At 40.6% G+C, this 17,293-nt stretch overlaps 1 protein-coding gene across 1 annotated transcript in view; it reads left to right on the top strand.

The window, feature by feature from the left end:
- The window catches only part of caskin1 (CASK interacting protein 1), a 96,079-nt gene that overhangs the window by 57,525 nt on the left and 21,261 nt on the right, over positions 1 to 17,293 (top strand). Inside the window, 8 exon segments of the mRNA XM_054607536.1 lie at positions 7,237 to 7,334; positions 7,573 to 7,718; positions 10,813 to 10,908; positions 11,016 to 11,146; positions 12,150 to 12,258; positions 13,556 to 13,664; positions 14,281 to 14,375; positions 15,511 to 15,628. Coding sequence (XP_054463511.1) covers positions 7,237 to 7,334; positions 7,573 to 7,718; positions 10,813 to 10,908; positions 11,016 to 11,146; positions 12,150 to 12,258; positions 13,556 to 13,664; positions 14,281 to 14,375; positions 15,511 to 15,628 — 902 coding nt within the window.

The following is a 17,293-nucleotide window of genomic DNA, read 5'->3' as shown; positions in this document are numbered from 1 at the left end:
CCTCCGTAAACATTGTAAACATGAGTTTATGGTCCCAATATCTAGTTTCAAGTCTTCTTCAATACAGCATGATGTTAATTTAGTAAATTATGGTCAAAAGCGGAGTACCTTTTGATTGACAGGTCACTAACAAGGCATTGTCCGGTCCGGGGTTTGCCCGTGTTTTTCGCTCAGAACTTTAACCTTTCACAGTGTGTTTTCAGTTCATGAAAGTTAGTTGTAACATTTTGGTCGCCTTAAAAATAGATTCAGAAATTAGAAATGATTCAGTGTTCTGTTTTACATAATTCCACCCTCCCGTGCCACTTCTGGTTACCAAAAATTCAAGACAGCGAATACCAAAAAACAAAATGCAGACAGCCAAAAACCAAACATGCGACAGCCCAAAACCAAAACTAAGATGGATGATGTCACAGTGACCACATTTACTTCTTATATACAGTCTAATTACCTAATGTAAAGAATTACGTGCTGCCACCATGGAAGCCATTTAACTTTTAGGCAACAGAACCACCGAATTAGGTTTGGAAAAACATCATGGTTGTGCTTAAAATAAATAAGTAAACTAAGGGAAATACGTAAACAAGTCAAATTAGGTCACTTACATAACTTCACATAACTCAACAACATTTAAGGACATGAACACTGGTTTCCTGGTTGAAAGTACTGTGTTTGTTTAACCCATACACCTCCTTCCTTTTCTGACTGTTTAATCTTTATAAATCTGAGTGTTGCATATTCACCTGGATGCCTGTAATCTGTGTTTCCACCACTACAAAGAATCCTTATTGACTTTCCATTTCCATTGCTCTAGTGGTGCCGAAATTTTAACTCATTACGTGCCACCACCACTCAATATGCTGTACAGAGGTTTGAGAGACCAGGCTGAAAACAGCAGTGTGTTGTCAATCCTCTGGTGTCAACAGATCATTAAAACCAGCAGCAATCCCACAAATCCTTGTCAGTGTTTTTACGTCATAAAGATGATTAGAAAACGAATAGTGTGGGTGATGTGTAGGAAGAAAATGAACATAAAGAGAAAGTTTGTCACATATGCTAATACAGTGGTGTGTCTCACGAGAGACTGGAGATGTGACAACAACAAAGCACTTAGAGTGTAAAGAGGATCTCTTTATAAACCCTGACAAGGAGATCCCCACTGAGACATGGGAGTGCATAACAGGAGAGCTCCTCTGCAATTATATATGCACTGAATGTGAGTGTGTTTGTGCAGGCGTTAAAGATACAAGAGCGCAGACAGAATAAAACCTGGAAAACATGCAAGAAAAAAGGGAAGAATAAGAGAGGGAGAACGCTTCATACCTAAGCCAGCACATTTTATGATGTGAAATCTGATGGTACTTTTCCTGTATGTTTATGTATATATATACACCCATAGAGACAAATATCATTCATATGGCAACAGACATACCAGAAGGTTGTGGGTCAAATATAGAAAAATGTAAGGAGTTGATAATAGTGAATGCGTACTTTTCAACCAATTACACTGCAAGAAAATCTGTGTTTCCAAACCAGAAAAACCCCATGTGACAATTTTTTTTTATCAAAGTAACTACGGAACACTTACTAAACATTAAACATTACAGTTGTTTATTGGTGTCCTCACATATTCCAAAAAGTATTTCCTTATCTGCTGCTATTTATTCTAATTTAAATGAATTTAATCATTTAAACAATTAATACAGTGCTTAAATTGTATTTAATGGGCACATCATATTTGAAGTGCCCACTTCAGAAAATGGGTTGAATTGTGTGTCTCTATGAGGACGGGTGGGAATCTGGTTTAAGGGGGCTGATCACGTAGCAACAAAACGGCATCAAAAGATTGTGTGTGTGCTAAAAAAGGAACAAGCTAGTCACGTATATATAAATATCTATATAAATATACAGACAGTGTGAGAGGAAGAGAGAGGAGAAAGACGTGCAGACATGGAGGGGATCATGAGCTTGACAGAGACAAACACACAGCTGGGGAGAGGGATGAAGAAGCAAAGCAAGATATGAAACAGAGTTTGGTTTCTGAAATGGAGAGACATGAGATGTGGGTTCCGAGGCAGTGTTGCATTGATGTCCTCCAAAGTGATGCTTCCGTCCCCACGTGGATACAAACCCACGCTTGACCTCAAAACCCCCCTCTAGCATGCAAGTGTCTTCGGTGTCATCATCGCAAGAGTCATCTTTTTCATAAACTTTGAAAATATGCCTTGGTGTCTTTGCATCATATTACTAGTACTACCCTGAGCCTTCCTCGTAGCACTTATTGCACTCGTATTAGTTGTTGCACTTACTGTATTTGTATCAGTTCGCTGCACTTATTGAATTTGTATTTGTTTACTGCACTTATCCTATTCGTAGTAGTTTGTAGCACTTACTATATTCGGATTAGTCTGTTGCAATTATTGTTTTCGTAGTAACTTGCCTCTGCACTATACTTTTGCTCTGGTTTATGCTTTAAGATGCTTGTTTAAGAAAGGAGATGCACTTATGACTTCTGGTGACTAGTAGTTCTCTTGAATACCTATGTTGAATACACTTCCTGTAAGTCGCTTTGGATAAAAGCGTCTGCTAAATGACTGTAATGTAATGTAATGTAATATTTGTAGTTGGGTGTATGCACAGCTAGCTACTTGTGTCTTAAAGGAATAGTACCTTTAAGATTGTTTGTTTGTTTAGAATTTGCTGTGTGTGTTTTCTGTTCATTTTAGTGGGTGTTATTGTTTTGAAATGAATATAGTCTTATCTAATGTTATAGTTCAACTGTGTTTGTGTTAAATGTGAAGCTACTGCCAGCAGCAGGTTAGCTTACCTTATTTTAGCTTAGCTTTGCTTAGTTTAGGGGGAAGTCTGGAAACATCCGTAGAAATGAATCTTCCTCGGGGGGTTATGTGTCGCACTATTTCTTGGTCAGTTGGAGTGACTTAAAATGAGAGTAAGTGACTGCAGACCTAGCTACTCGTGTCTTAAAGGAAAAGTTTGCTTAAGTTTGTTTATTTAGAATTTGCTGTATATGCTATTCATCATTTAAGTGGTTGCTCTTGTTTTGTTTTCTTATTATTTGTTACATATTTAAAAAGAAAAATCAAATCTAATAGTTCAACAGTCCGTATGGTAAATATGAAGTACCACCAGTAGCAGGTTAGCTTAGCTTAGCTTAGCACAAAGACTGGAAACATCTCTACAAATGACTTGTGATTTTATGGGGGTTTACATTTTGGGCAAGATAGAACATTATTTTAGTCCAGCCATTTCCCTGTTTCCAATCTTTGTCCTAAACTAAGCTAACCAGCTGCATGGCGATTGATTCATGAGTGTGCCAAAAGAGAGCAGTATCAATCTTCTCATCTAACTCTGGGCAAAAACCCAAAAGGCTTCCAATTAGTTTAGAATAATGGAAAACATAAACGTACAGTGAGCAACAGCTGTTAATCAAATGTGTCAGAAACATTTATTTATCATTTCATATATTCTGCAAGATTAATAAACTGCCACTAGCAACTAAATTGCCGGAAATGTGGATATGTATTTAATCACAAATCATCATACACATTTGCAAATCTTGTTTTGTGCATCATGAAACACCCATCTGCTGTAGAGACTAATTTCTCTGAGAAAGAATAGTGATTTATGGAGAGTAAAGTCGAAGGGAAGAGATTGGAAGGAGGCATAATGGAAGTGGAAGTACGGGAAGACTAAGAGGACGAAGCTGCGGGGGGAAGTGGTTGAAGGCTGAAGAGGGAGGAGAACGGGGCGAGAGAGAAAGAGCGATCTGGAGGAAGATGGACGGAGGGAGAGAGAGAGAGAGAGGCGGATGTGTGGAGGAGAAAGGGGGGATGATAAATATTGCAGGGCAGGTTTTACTACTTGGCTAAAGCGAGGGCTTCCCTCCCCTATACATGCATCCCCGCTGACACACTCTGCTGGGCCGCTACGCTCAGCCCAGTGCTGCATTGTGTAATGCTATCCCTGTTTAACCCTGGAAGGGGAGGGAAGCGAGGGGGGGGAAGCGAGGTCGTCCCTGAGACGCAGAAGTGGGTGATGACGCATGCGCAGTGGGAACACTCCTCTGTCTCTGCTCACTGCTGTTGTTTTAAGATGTCTCAACGTGCCACTATCAAATTTCAGGACTCCATGAAGGTCTAATAATCTTCCATCATTATTTTATTTAAAGGTTTGATCACAATCCAGTCCATGGAAAAGAATGGATAATTATGATTTCTTTAGTATGTATTAGTATATATATTAGTATTAATAGTAGTAGGCCTAGTAGTAGTCGTCATGGTGACATTATAAAGAATAAAAGCGATGAATATCATAAAGGAAATATAATAGCAAGAGCAGGTAGTGGAGGAATAGAAAAAAAGAGAGCAAAACATAGACTGTATATAAGAAGTGGACGTAGTCATCTTCACGTCACCCATTGGTTTATTGACTGCAGGTTTTAAGCCTCCAGTTCGACTATTTAGCTGTCGCCATATTGGCTTTTTGCAATCAATGAACAGAAGTTACCATATTTGGAATGCGAGGAGTGACGTAGAGACGTCGTATTCAACTCTGGAGGCGGCAGCGACCTGTAAATCACAGTAAGCCCGCCCTAAAGCATACTCCGCTTTCTGGTTTATTTGACTCCAAATGGACATTAATTTACTAAATAAACATGCTGTATTGAAGAAGACTTGAAACTAGAGATTGAGACCATTTACTCATTTTTACAATGTTTACTGAGGTAATAAATCCAGTGAGAAGTCGGGTCATTTTCTCATAGACTTCTATACAGTCAGACTTCTTTTTGCAACCAGAGGAGTCTCCCCCTGCTGGTCAGTAGAGAGAATGCACGTTTTAAGGCAGTTCCACATCTGCTTTACTCGGCAGAACCGGACTTCTCCGCTTGGATGAAAATGAGATAACACTCCAAACTAAGAAAAGGAGCAGAGATGAAGAATATGTGCATGCAGAATGAAGGAGGAGAAGAGGGAAGGGGCAATGGGTGATCTGTAGAGAATAAACTAGAGCAGGTCACTCTGGGAGTGTAGCCCTCTTCAGTATGCTGCTCCACACGCTCAGGCACACTCAAACACACTCAAAGCAACCGTGACTCACTATATTCAGCCCTATCTTCCAATAACCTCCTGGTCCACAAAATAATCCACACATAGAGATTCAATAGCTTGCAAGCTTTGACACTCACTCCTGCCAATGGTAAAGCTGGCGCTGGCTCCATGGTTACAGAACAGTCAGTGTCCAATTCAGTGTCCAATCACAAAAGAGGGCGAACCAGAAAAGAGTACACGCCACCAAAAATACACATACATCCCCCTTAATTTGCTTATAGTCCAGTTGACGGTTCACTTAGCCCAACACCCCTTAGTTACTGTTGCTATGTCCAGCTTTTCTTGCACGCCGCATATGCAGGTTACAGCAATAACGCTGGTATTCAAAATTTGTATTTGAAACAGTGTGTCCTTGATTTCAGACAGAGGCTGACAAAAGCAGGCTTCTCAATTTTAAGCCAGTGATTTTGATGGCTGAAATGACAACTGTTGCCAGCAGATTTCATCAGCGCTAGCAAGTGTAGCATGTTAATTAAGATAATGTGAGCTGCCAAGCTGTTAGCTTGTGTGGCAAAAGGGGGTTTGGAAATGGATAGTAGGACATAGTTACTTCCTTTAGCCTATCTTTAGCGTACAATCTGAAAAAGAAACATCCAAGACCAAGCTGGTTAGCTTAGCTTAGCATAAAGACTGGAAATGGGGCTAAACAGCTATCCTGGAGGTGTAGTTGAAAGCTCAATTGGTCACGAGAAGAGAAAATAAAGTGTTCAAGGTAGTCCATAGCCCCATTTACAACATCACTGCATGTGTAATTCCCACAAGAATGAGAGCACAACAATATGTAGCCGACATAGTGGTGTGTACAAGGCAAGGGAGAAAGCACCTTAAGATCATGGTCAGTGTGCTCAGCATTCTCCGGTCGTGTCTAGATTTATTCAGGAATTGAGAAAACCTGAAGAATCACCTGCAAGACTTGCTTACCTGTTTTAACCTTAACAAATTCCAGGGAAATGTCTAACCTTAACTATTTATGGTCAATGCTTAACCTTAACTGTTAGAGGTCAATGCCTAACCTTAACTATTCACGGTCAATGCCAAACGTTAACCACTCATTATTATTTTAGGTCAATGCCTAACCTAAACTATTCGTTGTCAATACCTAGCTTTAACCATTCAAGGTAATCTATATGTTTGAGGTCAATACCTAACCTAAACCATTTCGCTAGAGTTTCTCAAATTGGGGCGTACCATCTAGAAATGACCCCTTTCTCCATGGAGCTTCGTTTGTAATTAAACAAACATGATGTCAGTATCTCATTCAGACTTCCTCCGTAAAACATCGGACTGGCTCAAGTGACTCTTAACAGCCCAGATTATTGCACGTTTGACTTTTTATGTGCACCAAACTACCACATTAGTTTCACGGGTCATCACTCCAAGGTCGGAACCCTCATAAAGCTGTCCGTGACTGAGTTTGACTGCAAATCAGCAAATCTCCAGAGAGGAGAAGGAAGAGACAGCAGGAAGGAGACACATATCACTGTTGATATGAGTCAGATAGAAGGCGTGTGTTAGGAAGACACACAAAAGGGATTTTATGTGTGTGTTTGTGGGCATTTGTTGCCTGTCAGTGTCCTCAGGTCATGTGATCCTTTCTGCCCCTTTATACGCTTTCTCATGCTTAGCCATCAAGGCTGACATGTCAATCTTATCCTCTCAGCATACACCCTCTGGCCCCACACACACACACACACACACACACACACACACACACACACACACACACACACACACACACACACACACACACACACACACACACACACAATGTATCCCTTACATAATATAATACCCTTCCTCTTGTGTTTTTTTTTTTTTTTACCTCCCACCATCCCATCTCTCCCTTAGGTCCTAATCCTCTGCTATTAAAACGTATTTGTCATGCTAAGCTTTGCCATTATCACTGACCTGTATGTGTGTGTGTGAGAGAGTGAGAGAGACTGATAGTATGCATGTGTGCGGTCTAGTTTTAACATGGTTGTCATTCAGAAAACATAAAAATAAAGGATGATGTAATGCGATAGAAAATATGTGTAATTCACAAATGTAACCATGATATGTGTGTGTGTTTGTGTGTGTGTGTGTGTGTTGTGTGTGTGTATTATAGGTTTTCTCCACTGCATCATGCAGCGCTCAATGGGAATCTGGAGCTCATCACTCTGCTGCTGGAGTCACAGGCTGCTGTCGACATCAGAGACCAGAAAGGTGAGGGGATAATGCGCGCATACACACGCATACACACACACACACACACACACACACACACACACAAACAAAAACATGGATAAACATATATATAAACAAAAAAAGGGAAATCTGAGCTTTCACTCAGAGAAACTACTCTTTGTGTCCCCCTCTTACACATAAACACTAACTAATGAATAATATATATATATCTCAGTGTGTTCATACTGTGCATGTTTGTGTGCCTCTGCCTGTGCAGGTATGCGGCCGCTGCACTACGCAGCCTGGCAGGGGAAGGCGGAGCCTATGAAGATGCTGCTTAAGTCCGGCTCGTCCGTCAACGGCCAATCAGATGAGGGACAGATTCCCCTCCACCTGGCAGCGCAGCACGGCCACTATGACGTGGTGAGTGACAGCGATTCATCCACACACAGAGCTGAAAGTGGAGGACGGTCATGGCAGGGTCATGAAGCTCAAGTCACGTGTACCAACCACACGTGATTCACATAACAAAGCCACTGATCATAATTCATACTTAACCTATCATCCTTTAGTTCTGAAATAGCAGAAAGGGCTGCCACACTGATTTCTGCTGATATCTGGTCCATAATTTGACTGTCATAAAACTTCCATTAAAATATGATATTAATATAATTCACTGTCACTGAGAATTGTTTTAACTAACTTTCAATCTATAACTAACAAATATTAATTTTTAGAATTTAACCCTTAAAATGAAATAAAATACATTTATATTCTGTATACTGGGGGGTGCTCTCAGGATTTGCTCCATTTTTAAGGTGCATTAGAAAGCACAATGAACTAATTCCACCTCTAAGTCTTTGCCAAACCTTGCCAAATTTATGGCAAATCCATTAACACAGCCAAAATGAAAAAGAAATTCAACACTAATAAATCAAAAATGTCCCTAGAGATGCTAATTAATAAAAAGGCTAATAAAAAGTGCTGATATGTCAGTGTTTCCAGCATGTTTCTGCTGACCCCAAGTGGCCAAATTATTGTACAGTTATTGCATGTTTAACATTACCTGGAATGTTCTTTTTTTTAACTTCACTTCACAAAGCCACCATTACCATTTTTCCGTTGCTAGGTAGATAGATACGTAAGTAAGCTAGGGAGCTGCTGAGCTACGTCGTAGGATGACGTCTCCATTCTCCGTCATCAGAGCTATAGCTTTACCTGCTGTGACGAGTCTGCTTACCCTGGGAGATTCAGCTGATTCACAGATCTGGAATCAGGCTGCCTTTAAGTTTCCTTAAACATGTATCACTTTTGTCTTGTTCTTATCCAGCGAGTGCAGGTCATTTTTCCTGTGTTAAAGCAAATTCCATCTTGGAGGCTTTTCCAGCTAAGAAAAAAAACAATCAGTGTGAAGCACTGCAGTGCTGCTGCAGGCCTGCCAAAGCAACAACAATGAAATACAGCCATAGACTCACTACAGCAGCTAACATGCCCAAGAATAGAGCGACGCTCAACATCCACAAGCTCCAAAACTGAAGAACCATCCCCTCTATTTGATTAAATAACCGTGATTTATACAGAGTAACAAACCAGCGCAGAGGCTCTCATCCACAGTTGCTCCCAGTGTGCAAGGCCAAATGAATAAAAAAATATGAAAAAACCTGAACCGGACCGCAGATAATGACATGACTCATTTAACATCCGGCAAGGCACAGAAAGGATTTAACATTTGCTTTAAAAGCAAGTAAGGCGGGACGGTGTTTTTGTCTGAGACAAGGGACTCTAATTTGGCGTGCTCTCAGGATTTGGTCCATTTTTAAGGTGCATTAGAAAGCACAATGAACTAATTCCACTTGTGGGAATTTATCCCTCTAAGTCTTTTACCACTTTAACCAAGCTTTTTCTTTCACTTGATGTCACAGTGCTCCTCTAAGGCCATTGTACAGCGACAATCCGCCACGCCTACAGGGAGGGAATCTCTTTAAGTCAAGTAGAGGCAAAGACTGGCAAAACTCAGCTTTTTATATTAGATGTACATTCAACTAATCTAAGTGAACAGCTCTCTAACCGCGTGTGGTAATGCATCTGTGAGTGAGTGAGCCTATGGGTACATCCCAAGTCTCTTATTTGTCGTCTCCTCGATCCTCGCTTGAACCGGAAGTCGTTCTGCGCCGCCATATTGACGGCCGTCCCAAAGCTCTTATTTCGGCACCGAGGAGCGAGGATCGAGGAGGGAGGAGGGATCTCCGAGGAGCCATGAGCGAGGATGCACGAGATCATCCTTTCAGGAAGTGTTGTGAGGGCCGACACGCCCCCTCATCGCTCATCTGTTATCTGATTGGACGCTGCAGCCGATCGTACTGATCTGATATAGCTCATCATCACTGGAGTTTAATACCAGAGTGAGGACAGATCACAGATTGAATGGATTAAAAAGTTAGAAAGAGAGTTAAAGAGTTGGAGAGTCTGTCTGTTTGTCAGTAGAAACACTTTTTACATCATTTATCTACATTTCCATTAATTCATATGAGGCTAATAATTAAGAGTGTCGGGTTGGATGAGTTATGTAATTCCAATTTACTCCTAAACATTGAGCCTAATAAAAATAATTCCAGTGTTTAGGAGAAAACATAATCATATTCTGGATTATTTAATAATGACATCACAATCCGAATTTCAAAACATACAGACGTTAATAATTAATCAATAAGACAAACGCATTTCCACGTTTCCTCTCTCCTCGCCTGGTTTCCTTGCGTCTCTCCATGCATCCCTGGTGGGAGGGACTAAGACGCAAGTGAGGGAATCGAGGAGGCCATTTAAGAGACTTGGGATGTACCCTATGTGTCCGTCCGTCCCTGGGCGTAGAGTAGCAATGCACTCAGCTGTGTTATCGCTAGTGGGCCCCAGCGGCATGAGGGCCAGTTAAGAGTAGTGATTGAGGAGTCAGCAGGCAGTCAGTGACAGTATCAAACAATGAAATGGCGAAAAATGTTTTTCTGGGAAAGTGTGAGTCACCTCCAAACCAGGAAAGGTCCTTGAGCAAGCAGCCATAACTGGCCGCCGAAAATATTATTAGGTTTGCTGCAGCAGAATAAGAGCATAGCCGTGGACAGACATGAAGGTGCACATTCCCTTAAGGAATCACAAACAAGCTCGAGCAATCGCATAATCCCCCTAGCGGAGGTAACAGTCTAGATTGATAAAAAGCACTACAGGTACGGTTGATTTTGGGGTGAACTGCCCCTTTAAGAAACTAGCGGAACAGAGGCTAGCCAGGATGTGACGTCACAACTTTGTCACTTAATCGCTGCACCAAGACGTTGTCACTAAGCTATGATTGGACAACTGCTGTTCAGGTTACGGTTGATTGGTGACTCTACATAGCTCGTAGGTGAATCATTGTTTGTGTGTTAGGCCTTAATAATAATGGATAATAATGGATTAATGAATTTCTACATTTTTCTTTTTATTGTTTTTCCTCTTATGTGTTTGTGTTTGTGTTTCCTGTCTCCAGTCGGAGATGCTGCTGCAGCACCAGTCCAACCCGTGCATTGTGGACAACGCAGGGAAAACACCTCTGGACCTGGCCTGTGAGTTCGGCAGAGTCGGGGTAAGAACCTACAGTTTCAGTCCTTATTCAAAAAAACAGCAACAACTTAGGACAATGTACAGGAGTGATCAATATTGTTGCTTGTGTGTGTGTGCGTGTGTGTGCAGGTGGTCCAGTTGTTGTTGTCCAGCAACATGTGTGCTGCCTTGCTGGAGCCCAAAAAAGGAGACACCACCGACCCCAACGGGACGTCTCCGCTCCACCTGGCCGCCAAGAACGGACACATAGACATCATCAGGTACGCACACACACATTCATTCCAGAGGTTCATCTCTTTCTCTCACACTCACACACACCATTTTCTAATGAATCACTGGGTTTAAATGTCCCCCTGAGCTTGCTGAGAACACAGATACAGTGGGGGAAATAATTATTTGATCCCTTGCCGATTTTGTAAGTTTGCCCACTGACAAAGAAATGAACGATCTATAATTGTTATGGTAGGTTTATTTTAACATTGAGAGACAGAATATCAAAAATAAAATCCAGAAAATCACATTATACAAAAGTTATAAATTGATTTGCATTTGATCGAGTGAAATAAGTATTTGATCCCCTAACAAAACATGACTCAGTACTTGGTGGAGGAACCGTTGTTGGCAAGCACAGAGGTCAGACGCTTCTTGTAGTTTTTTTTGTAGGTTTGCGCACATCTCAGGAGGGATTTTGGTCCACTCCTCTTTGCAGATCTTCTCCAAATCCTGAAGGTTTCGAGGCTGTCGCTTGGCAACTCTAAGCTTCAGCTCCCTCCACAGATTTTCTATGGTATTAAGGTCTGGAGACTGGCTAGGCCACTCCATGACCTTAATGTGCTTCTTCTTGAGCCACTCCTTTGTTGCCTTGGCCGTATGTTTTGGGTCATTGTCGTGCTGGAAGACCCATCCACGACCCATGTTCAGTGTCCTGGCTGAGGTAAGGAGGTTGTCGCCCAAGATTTCACGGTACATGGCCCCGTCCATCCTCCCCTCGATGCGGTGAAGTCGTCCTGTCCCCTTAGCAGAGAAACACCCCCAAAGCATAATGTTTCCACCTCCATGCTTGACGGTGGGGATGGTGTTCTTGGGGTTATAATCAGCATTTCTCTTCCTCCAAACACGGCGAGTTGAGTTGATGCCAAATAGCTCGATTTTGGTCTCATCTGACCACATTACCTACTCCCAAGCCTTCTCTGAATCATTCAGACATTCCCACCCTCCCACCTCTTCATCCTCTTTGCCCTTTCTTCTGCCCTCTGCTGTCAGACTGTTGATCCAGGCGGGTATCGACATCAACCGACAGACCAAAGCAGGCACTGCCCTGCATGAAGCCGCCCTGTGTGGAAAGACCGAGGCAGTGAGACTCCTGCTGGAAGTAGGTGGAACTTTACTGAAAGCTCTCTAGCACTGACCCCTTGGATTTGGGTTCACTTAAAGGACAATAGCGATCTAATTTTGAACACTTCAAAGCCCAAATCTCCCAATGCATTTTAACAGCCGTCTCCACTACTGTAAAATATTATAGCTGTGACAGTAACTCATGTATGGTGACATAAAAAGGGGAGGCATTTTCATATTTCCATAAAATTGGAATAAATTTGTTTTTTCTCAAAATAATAAGGCTGCCTGTTTGCTGTGATGAAGCTATGGAAGATGTTTTCCATATAAAATGAAATAAATGAATATGTTCCAAGTTATTTATATGACTACATTTGGGCCTGTAAGATGTAGCCCAGTGCATATGTTATTAAAAGACTCTGTTTGTGTTTAAATATTTTAATATATTTAGTTAGAGAAGCTTCATAAGCCTTCATGGATTTCATTCGATGTAAATTGTACCTTTCCTTTTTTTTTTTTTTTTTTTACTTCTACCTAGTCTTGAAAAGTTGACAAAATATGCATTAGTGTTTTATCTTTTTATTTATTATATTGTATTATATATAGAGAGAAATAAATAAAGATAAGCTCCAATATGTAATAATAAATATAATATAATATAAATGTAATATAAAATAAGTTTTACTCTCTTCCACTGTGTTGAACCCTCCTGTTGTGACAGGCAGTCTGGTCTTTGTAATGAAAATATTCTAATATAATGTTCCTTGGAAATAAATAAATATATTGATTGTCTAATTCCTATTGCCCATTTATGAATGTAAATCCCTACAGATAATCCCCACATCCCCATTTGATAAAATGAAGGCTATTAGTGCTAAATTGCAACGCAAGACAGAAATGATGTAAATTAGTAATGAATTGTGCTGGTGACCTGAAAATGCCACAGGGGTTAATGAAAACAAGAGAGGCAGTGTGTGTTAATGACCATGTGAGTTCTAACACTGTCTTTGGTTACGAGTCATCTTTGTTCAGCTTTTGTCCGTCTCAGTTGAAAGTAAACAGGTGGGCGTGGTTCGTTACAGCTACAGGGGAATGAGCAAGCATGGGTTATTTTCTGTTGATGTCAAGACGGTAAACCATTACATCCCTGAGGTGTTTAATTAGTATGAAGACACATTTTACTGGATACCGTGTGACACAGAACAGAAAAGGAAACCCTCTGCTCTGTTTTCACACTCTGATCTCTCACTTTATGTCAGAATGAAAGAAACCAAACAGGAATGTGAAATTACAAAGTCGACATACTGTACCAAATCTTCTTTTCTCTTCAACAGAGTGGTATCAATGCCACAGTGAGAAACACCTACAGCCAGACTGCACTCGATATTGTCTACCAGTTCACTGCAACACAAGCCAGCAGAGAGATCAAACAACTGCTGAGGGGTAATATGAATGGATGGATGGATGGAGGGATGGGTGGATGGAGGAAGGGATGGATGGATGGAGGGATGGATGGATAGATGGGGGAGTGATTTCCCAAGATGTCTAACTATTCCTTAAATTGATGCTTCCCAAACACAGAATATACGGTACGAAATGTTACATCATTTTAGTGGGAAAGATACCTTGATGAGGTCCCGGTGTAATATTGAAAGTATTGTTTTGAAGTCATGGTATAGCCTTCTGATTTAAAGCTGCAGTTGTTAACTTTTATAAAAAATAAATAAAAAATGATTAATAAAATAAGAAGATAAACAACCAATGAGAGTGGCTGTCAATCACCGCTCACTAATTCCAGTCAAACTTTCACAACTGTTAGAGACTCCTCTGCTCTGATTGGTTGTTTTTTCTTCCAGATTTTTTTCAAAGTATATCTGTCACATGTACTACTGTCAACAAATCTTACTGAAGTTACTAACCAGAGCTTGAAAGAGATTTTCCATCACTGCAGCTAATTTATTGCAAACAGTGTTGACGCAGTGATGTGAATTAAATAATATAATGTACATTTTCTGTAATGTACGGTCTGATGTGCTGTCTATTTCTCTCTGTCTCTCAGATGCGTCAGCGGCCCTTCAGGTTCGGGCTCTGAAGGATTACTGCAACAACTACGACCTGACCAGCCTCAACATCAAAGCAGGAGACGTCATCACGGTAACACACACACACACATACATACACACACACACACACACACACACACACACACACACACACACACACACACACACACACACAAACAAACACAAAATGGACATGTTAAATGTCGTCAATGACAACAACAAAAAGTCTTGTCTTTATGGGCATCTCTGACATCAAAGCTAAAAAGTGATGTTTTGTTGACTATAGTGAGGCATAAAGTTTTCAAATTTTTTGAAATGAGACAAAATTATGTCTTTTTATAATCTTCTTTTCTAGTTGTTTTTTGTGAAACAGTAATTTGTTGTAAAAGTAATGTCTGAGGAGGGAAAATCACTCCTCAATTGAAGTGCTCAGAGCTCATAGATAAACAGCTAGAGCTGATATGAGAAGATGATTAATCAGAATAAATTTTATAACTGCTCATCGTGTAAATCATTTTTCAAGCAAAAATTCCCAAAAGGTAATTGATTGTAGTTTTACAAATGTGAATATTTGCTGGCATTCTATTCATATTTGATAGCATTGAATAGTTTGTTTTTTTAACTGTAGGTCTGAATTAAAACTGTGATGGACACTTTTATCTACTCTGACGTTTTATAAGGCCATCGAATACTCTGTTAATCAAGGAATAATCTGCTGCGGTTTAATATTAAAAATAATGGTCATTTGCCAATCCTCAATTTCTAGTCCCTAGGGGGAGCCCCAGGTTTTACTCCACTGTTGCAGATCAACCTAAAGAGACAGTACAATCGTGTTTTTTTTACAGTATTTGTACCTGCATCACGAGTGGTTTCAGCTTCCCTCATTTACTACGCATATGGTTTACATTAAAATGTATTATAAATTGGAATGTAAATTGCAGTGCACCCACCACTCATGAATATTTATGAGCATTTATGCAGCCTTTTGGTACTTCTTACTGTAATAAGGAAGCCAAGCAGTGCCTATGCTTTCTCCCTTGAGGTCTGTATGTAGAGTTTCACTGCTGTCTGACACAGGGGATTTTAGACAGCCTCGAAATGCAGTTTAGTATTTGTGGTTTACATGAAAAAAAATGATAGCTTTCTTTGAGGCTTTTCAGTAAATTTTGCAATGCTAAAAATAGATGAAACTTAATATTGTAGTCATAAACTTGCCTGCCTGACAGGTTCTGGAGCAGCACCCCGACGGTCGCTGGAAAGGCTGTATCCATGACAACCGAACAGGAAATGACCGAGTGGGCTACTTCCCTTCCACCATGGTGGAGGTCATCAGCAAGCGCACAGGTATGTTTTCTCCCAAGTGTGTGTGTTTCTGTGTGCGTGTGAGAGTGTGTTGGAGTTAATCAAAACAGGGACCAAACTCACTCTCTGGATAAAGTGGCAACCAAGGGCCACATTACACAGATTTGGACTAAATACAGATGAAGAATTTGGAGAAAGATAGAGAAAAAAAGATGAAGAAATGTGAAGCTAAGTGAATGAATAATGTTCTAGCCACTCCCATAAACCTCTGAGGAAGGAACTTAACCTTACATCTCATTTACCTCAGCCGAGCGGTGTCAAACACCCAGCTGTCATCATTGCATTGCTGAAGATGTAATCCAAGATTAATGTGTGCGATCCATTTTGGCTGGTCAGAATTTTTAACAGTACTACAACTACAGCTGATTGGAAACACAAAGTTTTTGGAGTTCAGCCTGATGGTGAAAGTACCTGTTCAGTAATGAGAACACAGACATCAAAGATCTCCTCATGTCCCTGGCAGATGATGTGTTCCAGTTCTCTTTGCTTACACTTTAACTGCTGAATTAAAGTCATTCGTTGGAAGTTTTTGGGGAATACGTTTGTTTTCTTGCCTAGAATTATATGAGAAGATTGATACCACTGACTATGAAGCTATACTGCCAGCAGCCAATTAGCTTAGCTTAGCTTAGCTTAGCATAAACACCAGAACCAACTGAGTGGTTCAAAACATACATAATGTATTCATTTAAAATTACTTAAACTTGGTTAAAACATTCCTTCACACTGTCTTATAAAGTTAGCCTATAGTAATATTTGCTCTATGTTCTGTTTTTAAGACGTTCTGGGCCTCGCAAAAGCTATGTCATATTTAAATTAAGTAATATATAAAATTATCCGATGCTAGTTTCATGCAGATGTAGTTAGATGTAGATGTCTTGAGCATTGTTATCACATTTTTTCTTTAATCCACTGTGAAATACTATAGTTTTCTGCGCGGTATTAAGAGCTTTAATATAGCTGCAAATAGTGCCCCACTGGTTAGCTAACGGCTGCCGCTCTACACTGTGCTCATATGGCGGTTACAGCTGATAACGCCGTCCCGGCTGTTCGCTTAGACGCAGAAGCTTAACACCCTACCTCGGGGCTCCCCCCCCACCCGGGTAAACACTGTTAGCTCTGTCAACACTGTTGCAATTGTTTGCACCGCTAGATCTGATAACGCTGTAAGCTTCTAGCCACCAACTCAGCCGTAGCCATGTTTAAAGCCATGCGAGGATAATAGATATGCCTGTGGGGTTAATTAATATCACCTCTTAAGTTTCCAGGTGTCTTCCAGTGTTTTTGCTAAGCTAAGCTAACGCTTGGTGGCATTACATTTACCGTATGGATGTGAGAGTGGTATTAATCTTCTCATACAACATGCGGCTAGAAATCTATTGTGGAAAATGTACAAAATGTCAAAAAATTTCTCGCGCTGCCCATCATGTGAATTTACAAATCAAATACTAATCTAGTTAAATGTCTGCCAGGGTTACAGGTGGGATTTTAGTGTTGTTTGTGTTTTCGTTACTCAACAGGTGTCCAATCTCCCAAAAAGCTATTTTATCCTCCTTTCTCCATTTTATATCACCGTGATGAATTTTTTGCCTCTCTGGTGTGATCACCAGAGCACATCCACACCCATCTCGTCATCCCACAAAGAGT

The sequence above is a fragment of the Anoplopoma fimbria genome, chromosome 11 (genome assembly GCF_027596085.1).
Source record: "Anoplopoma fimbria isolate UVic2021 breed Golden Eagle Sablefish chromosome 11, Afim_UVic_2022, whole genome shotgun sequence".
NCBI lineage: Eukaryota > Metazoa > Chordata > Actinopteri > Perciformes > Anoplopomatidae > Anoplopoma > Anoplopoma fimbria.
Note: the sequence above shows the minus strand (reverse complement) of the source record. Positions and strands in the feature narration are given on the sequence as shown.